The following is a 25626-nucleotide window of genomic DNA, read 5'->3' on the forward strand; positions in this document are numbered from 1 at the left end:
ATATATATATATATATATATATATATTTGGGACTTAGTTCATGGATTTACAAGGGGATTTGGTTGTCTTTTTATTTACAGCACACCTCAGTGAAGGCCAACAAAGTGTTGTTTTGTTGTGCTCAGACGAAGGCGTATATTTAAAATATTTTAAAATATTGATTATTGTCCTTTTTTATTATTATTTGGATATAAACATGATTTATAAAACTGGTTGTTTGAATTATTTTTTAAAAAAGTATTTTTTTAGCATGTCATGTCTAAAAGCTGCATAGGTGGCAAGACGTGGAAGTCGGAGACTCAGGATATCCAGAGTTTCCATGAGGATGAAGATGCAATGAAATGCTCATCAGACCAGAAGGACAAATGAAGACAGGACAAGATGGAGAGCGTGCGGTGTATCAGTCAACAAAGTGAGTGAGCCCTTCAGTAAGCTGCATTTAACATTTCATACTGTATGTTGACGATAATACACTGTAATGAATTGCTGTAAATTTTAGGTGGATTTAAAACGGTATCTTACAGTATTTCATAATAACTAACATACAGTTAAATGTTCATCCCTCGCATGTAAATTAACAGTCAATGCCATCAATTAATAATAACAGCAGACTACTGTAATTTATCAGCATAATACAGTATTTTCTGTGAAGTGGTGGATACGCTTCTCTACACAAGTTCAGTGAATCACAATCCATCTACATCGTACTCTCTATTATAGGTTATTTTGTCCGTTATGACGATAAAATATTTTTTATTATTCAAACTGTTCATTGCTTAAAAGTCATCCTTCTGAGCAGAGTGGAGATCAACTGAGGAGCCGAGGTAACTTACGCTTACGGACCAGAAATCGCCGACGTGTGTTCAAGACGATGAACAGTTGAGGTAACGCTAACAGTAACGTTACCTGTGTGTGTTATCCCAGGAGCAACATTGAAACCTGATCAAACTAATTTTATTGTTGAACGCTTGTCTGTTGTGGTCCATTGTCTTCGCTTCATTTCTTCACCTAACGTAATCAGCTCATCACATAGGCAAGTCTGTTAATTTAAACTGTGTGGTATTGTTGTATTAGCTTTTTGCAAAGACTTGCACTGATATGTTAACATATGTGAGGCACATGCAAAGCCAGTTGCACACCCAAAGCGTGTTTATCCTGGATGTCATAGATTTTTTTTTTTTTATTACACTGTTCGTGATACTATTTTAATTCAGCATTTCACTCTTAATGCTATTTTAATTCAGTGTCTGAGGGAGTGACGCCGAGATCGAAAAGTGGCCGATGTTATACTACTGTTGTTCAGTGTATGTACCTATCCCAAGAGTGGTATGCCACTGTTGTTCAGTGTATGTACCTATCCCAAGAGTGGTATGCCACTGTTGTTCAGTGTATGTACCCATCCCTAGAGCGGTATGCCACTGTTGTTCAGCAGTATGCGCAAAATTCAATAATGAATTCAAAAGTAGTGTATTGAGCACTTTTATTTAAAAAGTACTGCTATATGAACAAAAGTAAAATAACATTTGGTTTGCAAACACTTTAAACAAATCAGGTTCTTTTTAACAGCAGTATTCCCTTTGCACTGTAGCAGTTAAAATACAGTTATGATTCTGATAATAGATATTCAGCCAGTGTTCACAACTTTATCTTCAAGTGTATAATAGATGCAATTTGAAATATACACTTTGAAAACTGCAAACCTATCTACGTCATGTTTTTTTCTTTCTTTTTATGTTTGTCAAATTCTCAGTAGCGATAACTAAATGATATGCTTATTATACATATTCCAAACAAAAACACTTTAAAAACTCTAATATGTGTGGTATTTGTTATAAATGTATGTTGGTACATAGAGGGTGATAAGAAGCTGTACCTAGAGGGACTTAGGACCCAGGAGAATGTAGGTGAAGCATGGAACGTGGAGGGAGTCTGTACCTGCATGTGGAGTTATGCTAATAAAGAGTTTCAAGAGCAGTTTGTTCTCACGTGCATATATGTTTTTTTAAAAACACGACAATATGTATTTTGATTTTATCACGTTTGATTCTGTAACGAGATGATTGTGCGCGTGTGTGTGAGACAGGAGAGACCGATGCATATGCATCAAGAGACGGCACTGGTGTGCCTGTCTGACAGTGGACTACCACTTTCAAGCGGAACCTGACTTCAGCAAACAGTGCGCTGTTGGAAAAGTACTGACATACCACTCTAAGGATAGGTCCCTACCACTGAACAACAGTAGCATACCACTCTAAGGATAGGTCCCTACCACTGAACAACAGTAGCATACCACTCTAAGGATAGGTCCCTACCACTGAACAACAGTAGCATACCACTCTAAGGATAGGTCCCTACCACTGAACAACAGTAGCATACCACTCTAAGGATACAGTTGTGGTCAAAAGTTTACATACACTTGTAAAGAACATAATGTCATGGCTCTCTTGAGTTTCCAGTTATTTCTACAACTCTGATTTTTCTCTGATAGAGTGATTGGAACAGATACTTCTTTGTCACAAAAAACATTCATGAAGTTTGGTTCTTTCATGACTTTATTATGGGTTAACAGAAAAAGTGACAAAATCTGCTGGGTCAAAAATATACATACAGCAACATGAATTAGCAATTTTGGTGACTTAGAAAGTTGTGTCAATGAAATGAGCTTCATAGCATGGCCTCTTAACTTCTTGTGAGTGATTATGAGTGACTACAGCTGGTGACTTCTCTGAGGCCATTTAAATAGGGCTCATTGGATACAAACGCCCACAAACGCTACAATGGGAAAGTCAAAGGAGCTCAGCATGGATCTGAAAAAGCAAATCATTGACTTGAACAAGTCAGGAAAGTCACTTGGAGCCATTTCAAAGCAGCTGCAGGTCCCAAGAGCAACAGTGCAAACAATTGTTTGTAAGTATAAAGTGCATGGCACTGTTTTGTCACTGCCACGATCTGGAAGAAAACGCAAGCTATCACCTGCTGCTGAGAGAAAATTGGTCAGGAGGGTGAAGAGTCAACCGAGAACCACCAAAAAGCAGATCTGCCAAGAATTAGAAGCTGCTGGAACACAGGTGTCAGTGTCCACAGTCAAGCGTGTTTTGCATCTCCATGGACCGAGAGGCTGCCGTGCAAGAAGGAAGCCCTTGCTCCAAAAGCGGCACCTTAAGGCTCGACTGAAGTTTGCTGCTGATCACATGGACAAAGATAAGACTTTCTGGAGGAAAGTTCTGTGGTCAGACGAAACAAAAATCGAGCTGTTTGGCCACAATGCCCAGCAATATGTTTGGAGGAGAAAAGGTGAGGCCTTTAACCCCAAGAACACCATGCCTACCGTCAAGCACGGTGGTGGTAGTATTATGCTGTGGGGCTGTTTTGCTGCCAATGGAACTGGTGCTTTACAGAGAGTAAATGGGATAATGAAGAAGGAGGATTACCTTCAAATTCTTCAAGATAACCTAAAATCATCAGCCCGAAGGTTGGGTCTTGGGCGCAGTTGGGTGTTCCAACAGGACAATGACCCCAAACGCACATCAAAAGTGGTAATGGAATGGCTAAATCAGGCTAGAATTAGGGTTTTAGAATGGCCTTCCCAAAGTCCTGACTTAAATCCCATTGAGAACATGTGGACAATGCTGAAGAAACAAGTCCATGTCAGAAAGCCATCAAATTTAACTGAACTGCACCAATTCTGTCAAGAGGAGTGGTCAAAGATTCAATGAGAAGCTTGCCAGAAGCTTGTGGATGGCTACCAAAAGCGCCTAATTGAAGTGAAAATGGCCAAGGGACATGTAACCAAATATTAGCACTGCTGTATGTATATTTTTGACCCAGCAGATTTGATCACTTTTTCTGTTAACCCATAATAAAGTCATGAAAGAACCAAACTTCATGAATGTTTTTTGTGACAAAGAAGTATCTGTTCCAATCACTCTATCAGAGGAAAAATCAGAGTTGTAGAAATAACTGGAAACTCAAGAGAGCCATGACATTATGTTCTTTACACGTGTATGTAAACTTTTGACCACAACTGTAGGTCCCTACCACTGAACAACAGTAGCATACCACTCTAAGGATAGGTCCCTACCACTGAACAACAGTAGCATACCACCGGCCACTTTTCGAACTCGGTGCTACTGGTCTGAGGTTATCCTCATGAGTTCGGTTAAGCAGGGTTTATTTATTTGTCTTGAGAACATGTATTAAACTGCAACAATTATGTATTGAATGTCTATTGTTATTCTTTTATTTGTTGATGATTAAATGCAAAAGTATTGGGTTGTATTACCCTCTGTAAATAAACTAAATTTCTGGCATATAAATAAAATTCTGGCATATACCATAAAATCATGGTAAAACCCAGTTATCCTACTATCACATACCATAATCCAGTATAGGGTGAGATACCATAAAAGTAAATTACGGTAGCTTCACCATAAAAAAACCCCAGTAAATTACTGACATCCCTACTGCCAGTAAGTTACTGTTATTTTACGGTGAACTTGTTTAGAGTGTGTATTAAAGAGAAATAGGAGGAAATTAGCTACATGCCATATTCTAATTATTTTCCCTGCCGACATGAACTCTAGCAGGAGCGAATCTGAAAACCACTAATGAGAATCTGATGAACAATTATAACAACATGATAATATAACATGAACACACATATGGACAGAAATAAGCTCCCACCAACCTTCTTTTTGGACTGCTGTGATTTTTCCGAGACATTCTTCAGCTTTTTATGCAGATGGTTTAAAACCTGCAACAATAAAAGTATCATTAAAGATAAAAGTTTTATCTTCAAATTCATTCTTAAATATTTACTGTAACATTATTAATCAAGGCAGCACCGGTCAGAGTTGAGGACAGATCACGTTTCATTTGCCAAACCACTGTTGCTGAAAGTCAATATTTTTGTAACAGAAAATTAATTTCATGGAGATTGAATCCACAATGTTTGCATCATGTTTAACTTTGCATTCATGTGTGCTTGCTCCAAACTGTGAAAATATGTCTGTCATTTTACGCGCACACGGACCCGTGCGCAGCCACCTTTGATGACAAATGATCGACAAATAATCAAAAAATGTCCAAGAAGAGAAAAATGTATGCAGAGGGAACAACATGTAATGAAAGATGGGAAAGCGAAGACATGTTTGTGCTTCAAGGAGAGAAACCGGTCTATCTTCTGTGCTATGAGGCAGTGTCGTGATGAAGGAATACAATTTACGTCCTCCCTCTCCACGATGCTCTAGTGCGCAACGGGCGCAGCCATGACCAGGGACAGGTTCCAGATGAGCACCACCCCGAGCATGGCGTGCCTCCCGACACGGATCGACGAGGACTTGAGCCCCAGAAACCCCATTCCAAAGTGTTCATTTAAACATGCATACATTGGTTTGTATGGAACGTGGTGTAAAGATATACATGAAGTATTCCCCAAAAATTGTGCCAAGATAAGAAAGAAAGAAAGAAAGAAAGTCAAAACTTGTCCAAGCCTGACATCTGCTGTTCAACTCAGGTTATAACTATGAGCAAAGCATTACATGTCTGCATCTACTCACTTTGATTAAAAGGCCTCAGAAGCAGCAGTGAGGGAAATAACTCAAGTATAGAGACTGTTCCAAAATACATGTGTACAGTAAGCTACTTGTGTAAAAATGTGTAAAAGTAAATAATGGGTTATTAAAATTGTGCTTATAGACTGCAATAAATAAGCCCCTGCATCCACACCAACAATAGTAAGAAAAGCCTGTTATCAATTAGAAATATACAACACCGCCCCTCAGTTTAGCCTTACAATTAACCAGAAAAGAGAGAAAACTCTAACCCTAACCCAATAGATAGAAATTCAGTGGACAAGCATCCTATACACCCAACACTATATATTGTATTAGAAAAGGCAATCGCAGTTTAAACACCTTGCAGGCGCTGTCACATCTACAGAGACTCACAACAACAAGTCAGTTTGTTGCTCACCCGTCTGAAGTCATTCTGTGAGTCTCGCACACCGCAAAGTGAATCTGCTCCAAGCTCAGCTGCTCTTCTCAACCGCTCTCACTGCAAAATACAAGTGGGCCTATTACACCCAGACACTGTCCCAGTAGAACCAGCACTCCAAGCCTCTCTGCCCCAGTAGGCTCTGACCAGTACACTCCTCCCTGTAGGACACAGTTCAACAACATTAACCTTGTGTTTCAAAGTCTTTAGTCGTTGTCAGGATGCAACATGTAGTAGAAGCGAGAATTTGAATTAAATGTAATTTATTTAAAATAAATTAAACTTATTAAAAAAAAATGTTTGGGCCGCTGGAAGCTTTGTTTTTGTTCAAATGATGATCTCCTACAAACTACATGCACCTGGAGACGAAACAACCGCGGAATCCTTCACGTCCATATTGTGCTCACGTGTTTTTTATACGGTCACATCTCACCTCTGTAATCATTTGAAGTTCCATCCAATCAACCTGCAAAAAGGCCTGAGATCAAATCCATATGTGACTATGAAGACACGTCCACATCTGTCCGCGTCCTCAGTCATATTGTCTGATAGAAGTCTGTCTCCAGTCTTATCAACAGCTGGGCTGCACGTCGTTTTTGCACCAGTTTGACACAGAGTCTTAACTGCAACTTCATGTCGGTCGTTACTGTTTATATGTCGTTTTCTTTTCTCTTCGAGTTCATCAAATAAGCTGCTTCCAGTCTTTCCAGCGGCATCGACGTCTCCACCTTGAGAGAGGCGCGACTGCGCATTTTACGCACGTGGCACAGCAGCGGCATCTTTATGAATGAGGCCTATTTTGATCACCTGACACAACAACAGGATGAGTGACGATAATACAACGTGTTCCTGTCTACACACAGTCACATCCTGATTGTCCTCGACAGAGTACACAACTTGTTTGCTTGCCTTTCAGCAACAAGCAGTAGGAGACATGAATATGAAGCCCCGATTCATGCTTTTGTTCAACAGGTGGCGCTAACGCACCAAAGAGTTCAATTATCAACCGTCACGAAAATCCAAAGCTCCCCCCTTGTCTTCTATCACGTCCTCAGACAAGGTTTAAATATCAGTGAACCACCAGCATTCGTCATCTTGTTGAAAGACTCTGACCAGTGAAAATGAGCGGAAGAGGAAAAGGAGGAAAAGGACTCGGCAAAGGAGGCGCCAAGCGTCACCGTAAAGTGCTCCGTGATAACATCCAGGGAATCACCAAGCCCGCTATCCGCCGTCTGGCTCGCCGTGGTGGAGTGAAGCGTATCTCCGGTCTGATCTACGAGGAGACTCGCGGTGTGTTGAAGGTCTTCCTGGAGAACGTGATCCGTGATGCCGTCACCTACACCGAGCACGCCAAGAGGAAGACGGTGACCGCCATGGATGTGGTGTATGCTCTGAAGAGACAGGGACGCACTCTGTACGGCTTCGGCGGTTAAACTCTGATCACGTGTTGATTATAAACCAAAGGTCCTTTTAAGGGCCACACACTTCCACATAAGAGAGCTGACTTTCTGTTATTTAAAGTTGTGTATCAGTTTACAGCATCATACATTCAAGAGAAGTAAACGCTGCTATGTACTTCTAGTACAATGTTAAGGATATAGATCAGGTTCAAGTCAATATTGGTTATCGAAAAAACTAAACTTGTAGCTGGATGCTTTGACTAATTTATTTTTATTTGAATCATCTGGAAAAACAACATGCAAAGTGTGGGTCTAATCTTGTTAGTTAACATAAAATTGGGAGAAACTGTTTAAATAAGGAGTCTTGGTACCACACTTGTCAAACACTTTAAATATCCTGGAGGGTTTCTCATACAGTTGCATCCTTGATTTTAACTCTTGAAGTCCCTAAACTAATGCATACTGAACATCCTGGTGAGGTCATGTGACCGCGAGTTAGTTTGTGTACCAATGACATCACTTCTAAAATGGCTGCCTGGCCAATCAGCACATTTGGTGGAACTAGCTAATTTCAAAAAGCTGTTTTTGTTGCTAAAGTTAAATTTCAACACTTAACAATTCCAATGCTTTGTCCTACATTACATCTAAACTGTTCTAACCATATTTATCAAACTCATTCATGTCTAAAAAGTTATGAAAATATTGTGACATGTCACAATAAGGCTTTTAAACTTATAATTGTCTCAGAAAAACCAAGTATTTGTCACAATAAGTAAGAGTAATGAGCTGCTCAATTTATTTAGCTGTTCTGTTGTTGAATTCAAAAGACATTCAAACAAAAGTCAAATAAATTAATTATGAAAGAAAAATGTACATATCAGTACATAAAACACAAACAAACTAAATGTAACGGTCCTTTTTCAAAGTAATTGAATTTGTTTTGGTTAAATCTAACTATAAAAGTTCTAATTTTGATATGTTTTGTGGAATTGAAAATAAAAAGGCAAGTCTTTGTTACAAAGGAAAAAAATAGGCCAAGTTGATTGTTTTTTAAATGAGGAAAACATCTATATGTAAACGCCCAATGTGACATATATTTCAGATCTTTGGCACTAGGGGTTAGTATTTAAAAAATAAAACATATTTTCAGAAATGTGTTCCATGTGGTCCATTCAGTCTGTTTTATATCCCCTATAACTTTCCTTTAAGGAAAATTGGGTTTGGGTTCTAATGGGTTAAACATGACAGAAAGGGAACAGAAATCACATCCTTGGAGGGAAATGGACTTAATGTTAAGCCCGAAGGACCCAAATTCGTGTCCGCTGTAGCATTTACCATTTATGCATGTATTTATGAATATGAATATTATTATTTTTTCCCCCCAAAAAAATTTAAAATCTGGGTAAAACAAACAATCTAAGACATTTTTACAAACTCCAAACACCATTCTACACAACTATTGTACGCAAATAAAAGATGTATCACAAAATCACGTATTTCTAGCCATAACTCGCTCTTCTCCGAGTTAGCATAACAAAGCTAACGGTTAGCAGAGACAATCGAGATAGCAAAAAGCACGAGCATTCGACACAGATTCCAGAACTACCATCAGATCGTCTCTCCGGTAAACCCTCACAAGGCTGTGAGCAAACAAACACCAGACATAATGCGTAATATCCTTCAAAATCATCCAAAGCTCCTTACATTTTCGTTGTTCTGCTGTAAATCTCCGCTTATTTCCATCAACAATATTTCTACGTATTTCCGGTGCGTCGCTGAAATGTTCCCGTGTAGAAACAAGGGTCAGTCTAGCAAGGCGCCGTGGGGGGATGGGTTCCATTTCTGGCGATCTTTTGCGCACGTTTCAGGTGACGCGCCACGGTTTTACTCCCTACTGGCTAACGCTTCTGTCTATCAAAATCACGAGGGTGATATTCTGTGGACTCAGACGCTTCTAAGGAGGGTCCATTGACTGAAATCGACCAACCATAGGCTGAGCTAGGAGACCTGGACTGGAAGCCAGATGAGAAAATCCCATGGATGACAGACATAAACAGGCTCAGAGAGGATCCAGGCTCTCTAAATGATGCCAAACTGCTGTATATGATAGATTGAACACTATTAGTCATAAAAGAAGTGAAATATATAATTATATACTATATAAAATTACAATGGAACAGCTGGAACCAAATGACATTTTGGTTGACCTCGGCTGAAATTTCTGCACTCAAACCTCTCTAGCTCTTGAATGCTTCACTTTATCAAAGAAAACATTGTGCAGAGAGACTCTCAACCTATTGGGCTATGATCTGGGAGAGGTTTGAGCTTTCAACTACAACATTAAAAAAAAAATATCTTATCAAAATTGGATTAATTTTAAATCGGAGATAAAGAATTTCAATTTGTGCTGTGTTCCATCTTAATGTACTCTTAACCAGTAACATATATACTGATATTTACAAATCTGAACAAATCTCACAAGTGTCTAAGTTCTAAAATATAAAAACTATTAAAATACACCTTATATTTAGATGAAAATCACTCTCTTTACTATGGGTATGCAAAAATTGAGGAGAGGCCTACAAATAGGCTTAGGGTTTAATAGGTAATCTGAGTCTCAGCTCCAGAACAGCGTCCTCACACAGCACGTCATGTGTCATCACTGTGCCTGTAATATGTGAGGCCTATATGTATTTATACATTCTGTAAACTTGTTGTGCATTAATAAAGCTTTTTATAAGGACATACAAACTGTAAACAAGAACAGAGTTTTTCTGTTGTAAAGAGCACATCAGGACAGCTTGTTTTATTTGCAGCATGAAAGAGTTTTTAATTCATCTGCTCATATTTTATGTGCTGTTCACAGTTGATCTAAGAATAACAATTGTAACATTTATTTAGATGCATTGTTATTGTTGTGACAATAAACGTGCCGTTGATCTTTTAACTCAAAACTAGCGAACGTGTTGTTAAATAAGCAATACAATACATCTTATTTATAGTTATGTTGTTTCCACATCACAACTTAAAGCTCATGGTCATCATGTGAGGAGCCCCTGAATGCACCATTTTCTGCTGTTTCCCATTCTAGTTTTCTTATTAATTGCTTCTAAATGGTTCCAGTGTGATCTTGCTCAGTACAGACCTCTGGGTTTGTACTGCCTTTTATAATGTGGGAGAAAAATGTATTTGTGTCTTGAAATATCTTTGTGTAAAATCAATCATATCCATAATTTGAAATGTATCCATGTATATTCACATTCATACTGTGATATTGGCCTGTATCATTGTCATATGTTATTCACGTCACTGAAACAGGGAGTCTAGTATAGCGGCCTTGCAGCCCGGGTGAAGATAGAGGGGGGATGACGTAAATAAACAAGTAGGGCAAAGATTTCTAACGCAGGAGAAGAAGGGGAGCCGGTCGTTGTAACGGGCGACCAGAGGCGAAATCAGGAGAAGACGAGTGGGGAAGGAGACTGTGGTTCATCAAAAAACCCTCTGTTATGACTTGTCCGAGGTACACAGTGTAACTTGTCTAGGTGAAAGTTCAGAGGAGGAGGAGGAGGAGGACATCTCCGAAAGGGGGGAGATTTAGGGTAGAATGGAGGTATGAAGTAATGTAGAGTGCTATTGTGAAGTTAGTTGAGTCCGGACAGCTCGGTTTACTTGTGTTCTTTACCGAGTTCCTAATAGTGAGATCCTGTGGTGTCTCACCACGAGTCAGATAGATAACAGTTACTGAGCCAGCCGTTATTGAGTTTTAAGTCAAAGAAGCTGATCATCAACGGGGAAAAAAAACACAACAGTAAACAGGTTAGTTATCTACTGCCAGCAAAAGTCCACTTCTGGGTAAAATAATGTGCATTTCAGTTTGCAGACTCATACAAGCTACAAAGGTTGAAACGGAATCATTTTGAATGTGTTGAATGTTATAACAATAATAATAATAATATTTCGAATAATATTAATAACAATAATAATACGTAATAATGATTCGTATTTAAGTTATTAATTGATCATAGTCTATAATAATAATGATGAAATTAGTTTTATTCATCAAAATCTAAATCTCTATCAGCGCTCTCTTTAATCATCAGCAGAATATCAGCTATCAGTGAAACATTACTGTAACATTTAAAGCCACTCATGCTTCTCAAAACAAGCAACATTTATTTGTCAGTGAGTTTGATCATAAATAGTAGATCTATTGACTATTTATATTAAAAGTTATTTTCGGCAGAGGACACGTTCACAGTGAGCAGCTCTGATAGGAAGTCTGGCTGAGCTGCACCATAAGCCTCGACCATCATCAGTGTGTTTGCTGCTCCCAGAATAACTTCAGTTTATTAAAAACGGATCAACATCAGATGGTTGTTTTTACATCGACACTCTGAACAAACATGTGGACCAGTTGGAAAACGACTTTTGATGGAGCTCTGATGTATTTTAAATCATTTTTAGAGAGAAATGAGTGGGAAAAGCCGCTGATCAGCGCTGTCCACGGCGGTGAGTGGGTGAGGTTTGGAGGCTCCTCAAACAAAACACAGAGATCACCAGAGCTCTACGTGACTTCAATATGAAGAGACACTAGTCCGCTATCGGCTCCCTTCACCGTCAGCCTTCAGTCCTTCTTCCACATTTAGTTTTTAGTCTTTATCAGTGAAGAGAAAACACAAGTGACTCGGCTTTCAGACTGCACGGAGGAGACCCGGGATGGGTTGAGTCTCCACGGTTCTCATGGTGTGTTTAAATCCAGCCCCCCGCTCTGAGCTCTTCAACAGACAGTCAGACTCTCGTGTTCTCGTGACTACAAACACATCGACGATAGAAAATGGCAGAAGTAGCTCCAGCTCCAGCCGCCGCGCCGGCCAAAGCAGCCAAGAAGAAGGTGTCCAGGCCGAAGAAGACTGGTCCCAGCGTCTCTGAGCTCATCGTTGAAACTGTGGCCGCATCCAAGGAGCGGAGCGGCGTGTCTACTGCCGCTGTCAAGAAGGCTCTGGCCGCCGGAGGATACGATGTGGAGAAGAACAAGTCCCGCGTCAAGACCGCCATCAAGAACCTGGTGACTAGGGGGACTCTGGTCCAGATCAAGGGGACCGGGGCCTCTGGCTCCTTCAAGATTAGCAAGACGGCTGGCGAGAAACCGGCAAAGAAAGCCGCTCCTAAAGCCAAGAAGCCCGCAGCGAAGAAACCCGCAGCGGCCAAAAAGACCAAGACAGCGGCAGTAAAGAAACCAGCAGCAGTCGCCAAGAAATCACCCAAGAAGGCAAAGAAACCCGCAGCGGCCAAGAAACCCGCCAAGAGCCCGAAGAAGGCAGCCAAGAGCCCCAAAAAGGCCACCAAGAGTCCCAAGAAGGTGGTGAAAAAGGCCCCCGCAGCCAAGAAAGCCCCCGCAAAGAAGGCTGCCAAGCCCAAAGCCAAGAAAGCAGCACCCAAGAAGAAGTGAGCTGTTACCAGTTGAAGAAGCAACGCTCCTATAAAAGGCTCTTTTAAGAGCCACCCACATCTTCCTTAAGAGCATTTTCCTGTTTCTTCACAACTTATTAACAGCAGAAATAACTTACTTTTTATTTCAGATAGAAAATTCATACATTTAAGGAAGTCCCATTGTTCATATAGTTACACATTATACTTAAGTATCAAATGGTAACACATCTAAACATACATACAGGAGGATAAAGTAGCAAAAATTAATCCATGTCTAAAGAGAGACAGACAATACCTAGTTTATATTGTTTTATTTTTAGTGTGAATAAGCCTAGCTGCATCACAATTTTAGCTCATCTAAAAACGTGTTTTTAATAGTTCATTGTAGGTTTATGGGCAGAAATAATAATTGTATCCATTTGAAATGACCTGGGGTCTCATTTATTAAACAGTGCGTAGGAGCCACACTATATGTTTGCTATGTACAAAGGAGTAAATGCACATACACAAAAAAAACAGATTTATAAAACCTTGTGTGCGCAATTTCTTTTGATAAATCCCAAATCAACCTGTAAATGTGCGCAGCTGGTTCAGCCTCACGCCCCGCCCTCTACACGCCCACATCCAACCATAGACTTATTGCATGAATGTTGATGCGTAGAAATGAGCTGCTGATCAGCGGGTCTTTACGGTGAATCACGGAGATTACCGAGCGGAAGAACACTTGTTCCCTCGTAACAGTTCAGAGTGTCCATCGTGCAGCATTACACGTCACGAGTGTCACTATTTATGTTTACAGCAATCAGACTGATTGATTCTAAAATAATCGTGACGATCTTATCCACCACCCTGGATCTCTATTAGTTTAGCGAACACAATTTATTTACGTTTTCTCACGGCACCATGATTATGACTCATACTGATGGTATGGAGGGATCGTGCGAGAGCTGTCACTGGCTTTATTTCCACACATTGTTGATTTACACAGGTGATGAAGATGAAGGTGTGGTGACTGAAGAAGGTGAGTGACGGTCACCGCCGTGACTCCACTGAGCTCCGATACTCGCATTGGATCGCAGTTTTCAGTTTGTGTACAGCGTGCTGTATCCGTCACTGTGGAATACACCATGAATTAAATAAATAAAGTTGTGTTCACTGCAATTTTACTCAGAAACCTAATGAAAACTAAAATCGTAATTAAAATGGTGATATATGCACATCAGAAGATTATTGTTCTGTTCTGGAGTTCTTTAAAGCTGGTTGATTTTACAGCCGATGATAATTTAATCAGCTGACCACGAGTGTCGGTAGTTCCGCCCTCACCTCTGTGTTGAAGAGAGCAGACAGCACTGATGAAATATTAAACTACGTTTGAATTGAGGTTTGGTTTATATCTTCTAAAATTGAAATATGCTCATCTATGGCCACCATTATACCTGTACTGATGTCTCACATTTCATCTCTTACAGTCTGGCTTCAATTGTCCACCTCACCACCTGCCTCACTAACTTCCCCGGGTCTCCAGAATGTGCATACACACGAGTTTCTGTACAGGTGCGCACATTCTCCCGTCGAGCTTGTTTTCAGATCACAACGTTTGCGTGGGAAGTTGCGTACGCCTCTTGGTAATTTAATTGTATTGCGTGGAGGGAAAAAAAAAAGAGGCAAAGCAGATCGTTTAATTAGATTAGACCGATTTTTTTCAGTGAGACTGTGCCGTTTAACATCGCACCGGAAATACAGAAAGCAAAGTTCAGAGTAATATACACAGTTAACAGTATAGAATATTTTGAATAAACCGTAAGAAGTGATTATCAATACAGCAGATATACAGTATGGGCAATGTTAACACTGAGAAAGAAATATTCTACAATATCTCCAGTATGAATATGTGCATCTATGATTACTATTACCAAGTTTCCAGTACTCAAATTCAGTTGTACTCCATGGTCGGATCATAAGAGATGCTTTAATGGTGTCAATAAAATATAAATGACACTGATCACCAACACAGAATATAGGCCTGTGTACACCCTAACCCGAATTGTTAAATACAATGCCCAAATGCATGTTTACATATCTATATACTGTATGCATGTTCAATGCAACTTAAATAGTGATGGATGGGAGCTTGGTCAAGTGGATATAAACCTCACATATTTTACACCAATACACCTCAGCAATAGTACAATATATTTACACTAAATTACCCAAACTGTTTTGAATGAGTTCTTTAACATAATGGGTGTAATCGGACATTGAAATGATGCTTACCAAAGTTACAACTCATCCAGTTGCTTCTGCCAAGTTATTATTCAAGTTAGTGATGGGAATTCTGGCTCGGCTCACTAAAATGAGCCGGCTCTTTCGGCTCCCAAATGGCTCTTCAGATTTTTTGGTGCTTAAATTAATTACCAACAATAATGTAAAATTATGCGCAATATGAATTACTAATTTAAAAAACATGCACTATATCAAATGTTTATTATATAAATACACTTTTATTTATACACTCTACAGAGTGATAAAAAAAATTAAAAAATTAGAAAGTGCAAAAACAAAGGTTTAACCATTTACAAATGAACTTAACTAACTTTTAACTATTTTAAACTTTTTAATACTTAACAAATTTAAAGTGAAACATACAAAATCACACAACAATATAAATTAAAATGTGTAAAACAAAAAAGAAAAAAAAAATCAGCATCCAGTTTTGTCCTTCAGTGAAGATTTACATTGAGAAAGACCAAGTGCCTCAGCTTTGAGGGGCTGATCCTGTTTTGGAGAAGATGACACCACACATTGACAAATGAAATGCAGCTTGAGAGCGAGAACGAGCGCGTGGCTCCCAATCAGGAGCCGGCTCCCGTCGTTCACGTCAAAGAGCCGGCTCTCAGAGCCTTTTTGTTCAATACCGACACATCACTAACTCAAACGTGGTTCATTTCATTAAACCTCTTTAAACCTCAGAGACGACAGGAACTCCTCTTTAGATGAAATGCGTGGCTCTTAAAAGAGCCGTTGTGTTGATGGCCTTCATCAGGTGTTTACTTGGAGCTGGTGTACTTGGTCACGGCCTTGGTTCCCTCAGACACCGCGTGCTTCGCCAGCTCACCGGGCAGCAGCAGGCGGACGGCGGTCTGGATCTCCCTGGAAGTGATGGTGGAGCGCTTGTTGTAGTGAGCCAGACGAGAGGCCTCACCGGCGATGCGCTCAAAGATGTCGCTCACGAAGGAGTTCATGATTCCCATGGCCTTGGAGGAGATGCCGGTATCAGGATGGACCTGCTTCATCACCTTGTACACGTAGATAGCGTAGCTCTCCTTCCTGCTCTTTCGCCTCTTCTTGCCGGTCTTGGCGGCGGTCTTAGAGACTGCTTTCTTAGATCCCTTCTTGGGGGCTTTGACGGTGGCGTCAGGCATGATTCTAGATTTCTTCTGGTTCGGAAAATGTTTCTAAAATCAGAGGACGGTGTATTTGTATCAACTTGATGCAAATTGTACTGTGCTGTTACTTACACAGGATTGGCTGTCTTCTGAGCGCGACTGAGCATGCGCCAAAGACCTAAACGTTCCTGTGAGCAGATGTCTTTATTGTTTGAGTGACTAAATTACTGTCGGTGATACAAAGTTATAAAACATACAGGTTTACATCAATCTAGAGGGAACAAATGGGGGGAATGATTCATTGCCTGACAAGAACAGTAATAAGTAAGGCATAACAAGTTGCAGCATATTCTAACTAGTGTAATTATGAGAGATGAAAGCCTACAATAAAAAGAAGGCTGCCAAAGCCAAAACATCAGTTAAGGATCTCTGACTCAGGGATACAAGTTTGTTTTAAAGGGAATTCATCTTGAGCCATTACTATACATTTCAATAATAGCAAGAGTATTATGTACACTCATCAATACTCAGCTCTTCTTCTACATGACTAAATACTTGCCTTCTTAAACATCTTTTTTTAAACAAATCAATTCATTAATAATTTAGATATAGCTAAATATTGTTTCTAGAGCAGCATCAGTTGTGTTTACAACAGCACTATATGAAGTCATTAATATCTCATTGGAAACACACGTACACACAACACACAACTTGTGACTGAATTAGGCTTCACTCTTGGTTTACATGTTCACATACGTATTGATAAAGTATTGTTTTTTTTACTGGCACATTTTTTCGTACAGTAACAAGCTTAGCTGCATTTAACCGGAGCATCCTTGTGCTTCACTTCACCACAGCGGCCTGTCTGCCCACTCTTCTGTGTTCGTGTGTGTTACAGTTGGAGCTCAGCCCGACAGAGCAAAACAAATGTAATAAATGACAAAACATTAAAAAAGTACAAAGAAAAAGCCAGCCTTTATCGGATCCCTCCTGTCAGACAACACATTTTGGGTGATTATGCACTAAATAAAACAGTTCTGAATATTGTACTTAGCTACCAATAAAACCCTGTTAAATATTACGCCATCCACATGTCTGAATATTTCAATAGTGATGAAAGCTTTGAGAGAACAATATTTGTAGACTTGTAATTTACCATTTTATAACAGATTTTAGACAAATCATAGCCCAAAATGAGAAACAATGGAATGGGTTCTTTAGAATTTGTATGATGTTTTAAGGTTGTTTTGCTTCAGTCAATAAATAAATAAATAAATAAATAAATAAATAATTCTCATTTATTAAGAAAATAACAAGCCTGGTTTAAAAGTGTAGGAACAGTCTGCTCTTAATGTGAAGATGTGTGGCCCTTAAAAGGACCTTTAGTTTATAATCAACACGTGATCAGAATTTAACCGCCGAAGCCGTACAGAGTGCGTCCCTGTCTCTTCAGAGCATACACCACATCCATGGCGGTCACCGTCTTCCTCTTGGCGTGCTCGGTGTAGGTGACGGCATCACGGATCACGTTCTCCAGGAAGACCTTCAACACACCGCGAGTCTCCTCGTAGATCAGACCGGAGATACGCTTCACTCCACCACGGCGAGCCAGACGGCGGATAGCGGGCTTGGTGATTCCCTGGATGTTATCACGGAGCACTTTACGGTGACGCTTAGCGCCTCCTTTGCCGAGTCCTTTTCCTCCTTTTCCTCTTCCGCTCATTTTCACTGGTCAGAGTCTTTCAACAAGATGACGAATGCTGGTGGTTCACTGATATTTAAACCTTGTCTGAGGACGTGATAGAAGACAAGGGGGGAGCTTTGGATTTTCGTGACGGTTGATAATTGAACTCTTTGGTGCGTTAGCGCCACCTGTTGAACAAAAGCATGAATCGGGGCTTCATATTCATGTCTCCTACTGCTTGTTGCTGAAAGGCAAGCAAACAAGTTGTGTACTCTGTCGAGGACAATCAGGATGTGACTGTGTGTAGACAGGAACACGTTGTATTATCCTCACTCATCCTGTTGTTGTGTCAGGTGATCAAAATAGGCCTCATTCATAAAGATGCCGCTGCTGTGCCACGTGCGTAAAATGCGCAGTCGCGCCTCTCTCAAGGTGGAGACGTCGATGCCGCTGGAAAGACTGGAAGCAGCTTATTTAATGAACTCGAAGAGAAAAGAAAACGACATATGAACAGTAACGACCGACATGAAGTTGTAGTTAAGACTCAAACTGGTGCAAAAACGACGTGCAGCCCAGCTGTTGATAAGACTGGAGACAGACTTCTATCAGACAATATGACTGAGGACGCGGACAGATGTGGACGTGTCTTCATAGTCACATATGGATTTGATCTCAGGCCTTTTTGTAGGTTGATTGGATGGAACTTCAAATGATTACAGAGGTGAGATGTGACCGTATAAAAAACACGTGAGCACAATATGGACGTGAAGGATTCCGCGGTTGTTTCGTCTCCAGGTGCATGTAGTTTGTAGGAGATCATCATTTGAACAAAAACAAAGCTTCCAGCGGCCCAAACATTTTTTTTAACAAGTTTCAGTTGACGATTTAATTCAAATTCTTGCTTCTACGACATGTTGCATCCTGACAACGACTAAAGACTTTGAAACACAAGGTTAATGTTGTTGAACTGTGTCCTACAGGGAGGAGTGTACTGGTCAGAACCTACTGGGGCAGAGAGGCTTGGAGTGCTGGTTCTACTGGGACAGTGTCTGGGTGTAATAGGCCCACTTCTATTTTGCAGTGAGAGCGGTTGAGAAGAGCAGCTGAGCTTGGAGCAGATTCACTTTGCGGTGTGCGAGACTCACAGAATGACTTCAGACGGGTGAGCAACAAACTGACTTGTTGTTGTGAGTCTCTGTAGATGTGACAGCGCCTGCAAGGTGTTTAAACTGCGATTGCCTTTTCTAATACAATATATAGTGTTGGGTGTATAGGATGCTTGTCCACTGAATTTCTATCTATTGGGTTAGGGTTAGAGTTTTCTCTCTTTTCTGGTTAATTGTAAGGCTAAACTGAGGGGCGGTGTTGTATATTTCTAATTGATAGAATGGCGTGCCTCTCCTGTCGGGAGGCACGCCATGCTCGGGATGGTGCTCATCTGGAACCTGTCCCTGGTCATGGCTGCGCCCGTTGCGCACTAGAGCATCGTGGAGAGGGAGGACGTAAATTGTATTCCTTCATCACGACACTGCCTCATAGCACAGAAGACAGACCGGTTTCTCTCCTTGAAGCACAAACATGTCTTCGCTTTCCCATCTTTCATTACATGTTGTTCCCTCTGCATACATTTTTCTCTTCTTGGACATTTTTTGATCATTTGTCGATCATTTTCAACTCAATCACTTGTTATAAAACCCTTTACGGGCTGTTGCCTCTCCTGTCCACCTGTTGTGATAGTTTTAATGTCGGGACACAGACAACATGCTATCTCATAATTTCCACTTTCTATCTCAATTTCGACCATGGGGATATTTTTTATTTCAAGTCTAACTTTTATTTATTTTTTCCAAAAAATATATTTTTTTATATATTCATCTATTTATGTATTTTTTTTTTTTAGAATTTTTTGTATGTAGCCCGCGGGCATAAAATGACGATCCGGCCAGCGGGCCTTGAGTTTGACATGTCTGATCGATGTGATGTGCACGTTTGTTTTCGGATAAGTCCTGCCTCTCACTTTGATGTCGGTCTGCTATGCAAAGGCGGCTGCGCACGGGTCCGTGCGCGCGTAAAATGACAGACATATTTTCTCAGTTTGGAGCAAGCACACATGAATGCAAAGTTAAACATGATGCAAACATTGTGGCTTCAATCTTCATAAAATTAATTTTCTGTTACAAAAATATTGACTTTCAGCAACAGTGGTTTGGCAAATGAAACGTAATCTGTCCTCAACTCTGATGACCGGTGCTGCGTTGATTAATAATGTTACAGTAAATATTTAAGAATGAATTTGAAGATAAAACGTTTATCTTTAATGATACTTTTATTGTTGCAGGTTTTAAACCATCTGCATAAAAAGCTGAAGAATGTCTCGGAAAAAATCACAGCAGTTCCAAAAGAAGGTTGGTGGGAGCTTATTTCTGTCCATATTGGTGTTCAGGTTATATTATCATGTTGTTATAATTGTTCATCAGATTCTCATTAGTGGTTTTCAGATTCACTCCTGCTAGAGTTCATGTCGGCAGGGAAAAGAGTTAGAATATGGCATGTAGCTAATTTCCTCCTATTTCTCTTTAATACAGTATATCCCCACGGTCACACATGCACACATCACACCTATACTGTTTGCTTTTGATTTTCCCCAGTTCAACTAATAGGAACCTCTGGTTCAATGTCTGTACTGTAAAGTTAACTTCACTGTGAAGGATTTATATGCAAACAAATGCTTACATTTTTTCTCAATTGCTAAAACACTAAAACCCATTGGCTGAACAAAGATCTCAGTTGCCTGAACTCATTTAGTTACTTGTGCAGTCTGTTGTCAATACCTTAAACTATTTCACATGGTAAAACACAATTTGCAGATCTCACTTAGACTTTTCAGCAAAACTCTAAACACATTCTCAGTCTCAAAACACATTCTGCACTCTAATGCACATGTCATCCATACTGGTAAACACAAGTGGCAACAATCAAATACAAATAGAGAACACATGTCATTGATTAAACACAATCACTCAAAATTGATTTCACTTGTATCAAATGATGTGACACAACCAATATAAGCCAGTTCAGAGAGCAAACAGGTGGTTGAAGGTGGGAAGGAGAACAGTCTGAGAATGGATAGAAGAAATAATGTGAGAGGACGAGGACAAGTGCGTATGCGAGGTGGGCGACGAGGAGGAAGAGGAGGAGGGCAAGAAAGAGGAAGAGGAGGACGAAGAGGAAGAGGAAGACAAAGAGTGGAAATATCTGATGAAATTCGAGCAACAGTCATAGACCATGTTATAGTCCACGGACTGACAATGAGGGAAGCAGGACTTAGAGTGCACCCCAATTTGAGCCGATTTTCTGTGTCCACCATAGTAAGGACATTCACAGAAGAGAACAGGTACAGTAAACTACTGTATTTTTGTAATTGCAAATTTACTGTACTACACTATATGCAGCTGTTTCAATAGTCATTTGTAAAGTTCATCACTGTACACTGTAAAACCTACCAGCTCATCTTAATAAAAGAAGTAAGCTAACCCAACTTAAATGGCATAGAAAGTTGTAGTTACTTGAGTGATACACTAACATGAACTCGTAAGTGAACTGCAGCCATAATGACTCAGTCTGTTGGAGTTTGATCAACTTCTGGTAGACTTTCAAGTTAGGTGTATCAATTCTAATGTGTTGTATTAACTCATTTGATCTAAATTGATTTTATAGACAGTGGCTGTGTTCGAAAACTTAGATAGCTGTCTTGATCCTTGATCTGTCGTTAAGACAGGAGTCTGGAAATGTAAATTTTCCGGCGTTTTTTCGCTTAGATTTTTCAAAAGTTACCGAGAAATAGACACTGTACTATACGATAACACCGTTAGTGTAACCAGCAATAATGGTTGATGTGATTTGCGAGGAGTCAGTCAGCCAACTCTCTAACATTAGCACGTTAGCCTAGGTTAGATAGCCTAACGTTATTTCAGTGTACCAACATCACACATTATATTGCAGCTATCTTAAAAGACATTCGAAATCAACGTTTTTTTTAGATACCTTCACCCGTAAGTTTCAGACACCTGTCTTAACCCTCCTGTTATGTTCATTTTTTAGGTAGATCAATTATGTTACCGGGTTCATTTTACTTTAGCACAAGCAATGTAGCTCACATCAACGCAGCGCACACGCATGCTGCTGTTTGTGTGAAGTTGAACTAGCCAGGCGTAACGTTACACGGCACGTTGACCCAGCTCAGCGGGGAGGAGAGGATTTTCCACACACCTGTCTGTCTGGGACTGAGGTTAAGAAAGTGAAGAGAGAAGGGAGAAACTCACAGCGGAGATTTTCGGTGGTTTAAACGCATTTGCTGTCCATAAACCAAGTAAGGTAAGGCTGTTCTCTCTTTTATTAGCTTGCTAGCAAAATATTTGAAAAGCTAACGTTAGCATTGCTGTAACGAAAGCGTGCACTCTCTCAAAGCGTTAACGTTTAGTTTGCCTGCAAAACAAGTTGTATTTTCACCTGTTAGAGTTGTTGACGTCTGCACATGCTTTTCCATCCAAATTACATTGCCAGAGTGCAAGGAGTATCTGCGGTTAGCTTAAGTTAACGTTGCCGAATAGGCTTAACATTGTTAACGTTAGCATGGTCGTGTTGGGCTCCACGTGGTGCTATCATTCACTCTGTTTCATTCACATGCAATATGCACCACTTGTGCAGTTAGGACAATGGGATTGAGATTTTAATATATATCAAATGGTTGATTTAATTTAAGGCATTCAACATATTTGTTGCTTATACAGCTAATACACAACTATACCAAACTAACGTCACTGCCTTATGTTAGCCACGTTTTTTTTCTTTTTTTTAAGCCTAACTTTAATACATTGAAGGGATTATTTTCATTTCAGTTGTGGCTGAGCTCATGGACCCAAGTCATGTGGAAATGTAAGTTATTTTTTCTAGTCCCATCAAAGTCTGCTTACTGAGACATTACAGACTCCAACATGGCCAGTATTCTACTGTTTCTCCCTTACCATGTTTGTATTACAACTGCATATGCACTTTTAGCAGTTTTAATTCACTCAAGATACACATGTCAAGAGTGCACAGGCCTAATGTTAGTGAGAGAAGGGTAGCAGGCAGTGACACATGGTGTGAAAGACAATTTCATTGCCCTCTGTGTGATTTCAAGCAGCTATTTGTTGAGAGGGACATGTTTCTTCATCTAAGGGGACATTTCAAAATGAAGCAAACTGGTCCATGTCCATTTAGGGACTGCAGGTTTAAATCAAATGTCCACTCGACATATAACTCTCATAAATGCAGAGAACATCAGAATGCCTCTGATTACGATGTGTCCGTTGTAGTGCCAAACCAATCCTCACACCTAAACATTTCATTCCAGTTTCAGAGTAAACGAAGAGCTCCACATCCAGCAGTCAGCAACAGCCTGTCATATCTGCATGCACAGAGTACCTGGACAAAGCAATACAATTACAGTAAGTGAGTACTATTTTCCAATGATTAAATAACATGGGGGAACCAGATGTTAATGTTGCTGTTCAGGCAGAGTACCTGCTGAAACATACGCTAACCTTTGCAGTATATTTTTTGTTTGTTTGTTACAGGCTTCCCATTCACAGTTGTACAAATGGCAACGCCTGATGTCCTCAATCTAAGGGTCATTCTTGATGAAGTCAATGCCGAAAACCTTAACTTGCACTCTCGCCCTGAGACTGTGAATGCCCTCATATTGGAGCTGGAAAAAAATCTCAACCTGAACTATGACTTTCGCCTGCAATTCCAAGACCCTGAATTTGACAATGCCTTATGCAATTTGGTCAATATAGAGGACCTGCCATCTATCGCAACTGTCACGGTAGTAAAAATAATTGAATTGGATCTGAGTTCAGCCAGCACAGATGACACAGTGTTATTATCAGATAATACAGAGTCACCTGAGCGCCTCTGTAGATGGCCTGAAGTTTTTGTTGTTCCGACATTCTCATACGAGGTGGAGTTTGCATTAAGAGAGGGCAACTGTGCGTTTGAGAAGGTGAATGCAGGAAAGCGCAGCAGCAGCAACCCGGAGGGTGCATCACCCCGGGCCAACATTAAACGACCCAGAAGAGGGGAAGTCCAGTTCCTCCCTAACTATCCCCATGGTGAGAACAAGGACACCCTGGAGACCAGAAGGATGGAGATGCTGGAGGAGTTCAAGAAGACGCCAACTGACAGAGACATGGTTCTTGTCCATCAGCACATGCAGTGCACCTTTCCACTCCGACGTGAAGAGATTGTGACGTTAGCACCTCCTATCGCAGAATTAAAAGACAGATGGCCTGCCCTCTTCTCTGAAGCTCAAGTGAGTAAAAACATACTGGGGCACTACACAAAAAACAAAGGTGACATGTCTTACACCCACACACACACAACTAACATTGATTATTGCTTGATTTGATTTAAAAATGGATTGTGACATTGTCCTCAGGATCATTTCATCAGGGAAACACAGCTCGTGATTTATGTGAAAAATAAATGACTTCAAATCTTACTATGGGAAACTTGCAACTTGCTTGCCCTTTACAGATATGCTTAGAAAATGTAACTGTTGTCCAACATTTTTAAACAAATCACATGAATCAGACCATGTTATAAATTCAAAATATGGACTTGTCATGATTTAGGCTCATTATGGGATGTCTCTTTATGCTTTTGTGTTTGGTTCAGCTCTATGGCGAATTCCATAGGATCACCAATCAAAGCCTTCAATATTCCTTCTTCACTGCGCTGGATAAAAACACTCCACAGCTGCTCAAACTCTACAAAGAGAGGAAGACTGGAGCTTTTGGTGAAAAGATGGCAGATCTGCTGATGGCATATGACGAGCAGGTAAGGGTGCTATTAATATGTTTACTGAAGGGTGGAAGTAACTACAATAATAATGACTGAACTGATGAAACAGCTATCAAATTAAATGGTCAATTTAATACAATTAAATGTTGCATCAAATAAAATCAATGAAATAAAATGGTCAAATCATATATTCAATATTTCAGTTGAAAACCTCTCTCTGTGTAAAAGGACAAGAATGACATCAGTGCAACTAGAACAGCAGCCCTGGCTGGGCTGCCACTGTACCTAAAAGAAGACTCATCAGTGATCTTCAAGAGTTGCAAGGTAACGTTAACTTCTCATTCTCCTTCAGCCTTCATTGCTCATCATCTCTTGTTTGCACTGATGAGCCACTGATTTATACAAAGTTGATGACTTTAGACTCGACAAAATTAGGAAAGACTTGCAACCTTCTTCCAAACCGAAAGATGAATAAAAATGTTGGAAGAATCTTTCTTTTTCTTTTAAGTGTACCACAAATAATACATTAGATTTTGGTGAAGAGTGTTTTTTGACTTGTAAGTACTTGATACTCAAGTTTAGAATTTGGACTCGACTTGAGTCTTGCCTGTCTTGACTTGAATAGAAAGACTTGAGACTTAGACTTGATGACTTCGTCCTACCTCTGCAATCAAGTGTTTTCCCTCTACCATACCATTGTAAACTGTTTTATTCTACACCTGTGAATATTTGTTCGCACACTAATTTCATATGTTTCCCAGGAGTACCATCAAAGGTTTGTATCTTATTTATTAGCCTATCATAGTTGACGTGTTTCTAACACACATTATATTACAGTCATTTAGCAGACGCTTTTATCCAAAGCGACTTACAATAAGTACATCAA

At 40.1% G+C, this 25626-nt stretch overlaps 4 protein-coding genes and 1 long non-coding RNA gene across 6 annotated transcripts; 3 read left to right on the top strand and 2 right to left on the bottom strand.

Moving 5' to 3' along the window:
- The first annotated feature begins 7102 nt into the window (after positions 1 to 7102).
- On the top strand, positions 7103 to 7446 carry LOC137888560 (histone H4). Its single transcript, XM_068731969.1, has one exon. The coding sequence runs from the start codon at positions 7116 to 7118 to the stop codon at positions 7425 to 7427; it is 312 nt and encodes a 103-aa protein (XP_068588070.1). The 5' UTR covers positions 7103 to 7115; the 3' UTR covers positions 7428 to 7446.
- A 4749-nt stretch (positions 7447 to 12195) lies between these two features.
- LOC137888537 (histone H1-like) lies at positions 12196 to 12905 on the top strand. The gene has a single exon (XM_068731943.1). The coding sequence runs from the start codon at positions 12229 to 12231 to the stop codon at positions 12841 to 12843; it is 615 nt and encodes a 204-aa protein (XP_068588044.1). The 5' UTR covers positions 12196 to 12228; the 3' UTR covers positions 12844 to 12905.
- Positions 12906 to 15530: 2625 nt separating this feature from the next.
- LOC137888547 (histone H2B-like) lies at positions 15531 to 16253 on the bottom strand. The gene has a single exon (XM_068731953.1). It carries the CDS (start codon positions 16244 to 16246, stop codon positions 15872 to 15874), a length of 375 nt encoding a protein of 124 aa, XP_068588054.1. The 5' UTR covers positions 16247 to 16253; the 3' UTR covers positions 15531 to 15871.
- A 1368-nt stretch (positions 16254 to 17621) lies between these two features.
- On the bottom strand, positions 17622 to 17942 carry LOC137888561 (histone H4). The gene has a single exon (XM_068731970.1). It carries the CDS (start codon positions 17931 to 17933, stop codon positions 17622 to 17624), a length of 312 nt encoding a protein of 103 aa, XP_068588071.1. The 5' UTR covers positions 17934 to 17942.
- A 4053-nt stretch (positions 17943 to 21995) lies between these two features.
- Positions 21996 to 23651, top strand: LOC137888563 (uncharacterized). 2 transcript variants are annotated; one of them, XR_011105149.1, is made up of 4 exons: positions 21996 to 22268; positions 22793 to 22829; positions 23290 to 23383; positions 23513 to 23651. It is a non-coding gene; the product is annotated as an uncharacterized lncRNA (long non-coding RNA). The 2 variants fall into 2 exon arrangements; XR_011105150.1 differs by having other exon boundaries at positions 21996 to 22263.
- The last annotated feature ends 1975 nt before the right edge of the window (positions 23652 to 25626 follow it).

The sequence above is a fragment of the Cebidichthys violaceus genome, unplaced genomic scaffold, assembly GCF_023349555.1.
Source record: "Cebidichthys violaceus isolate CVI_PGR_0920_01 unplaced genomic scaffold, fCebVio1.0.p SCAF_55, whole genome shotgun sequence".
In the NCBI taxonomy this organism is placed as follows: Eukaryota; Metazoa; Chordata; class Actinopteri; order Perciformes; family Stichaeidae; genus Cebidichthys; species Cebidichthys violaceus.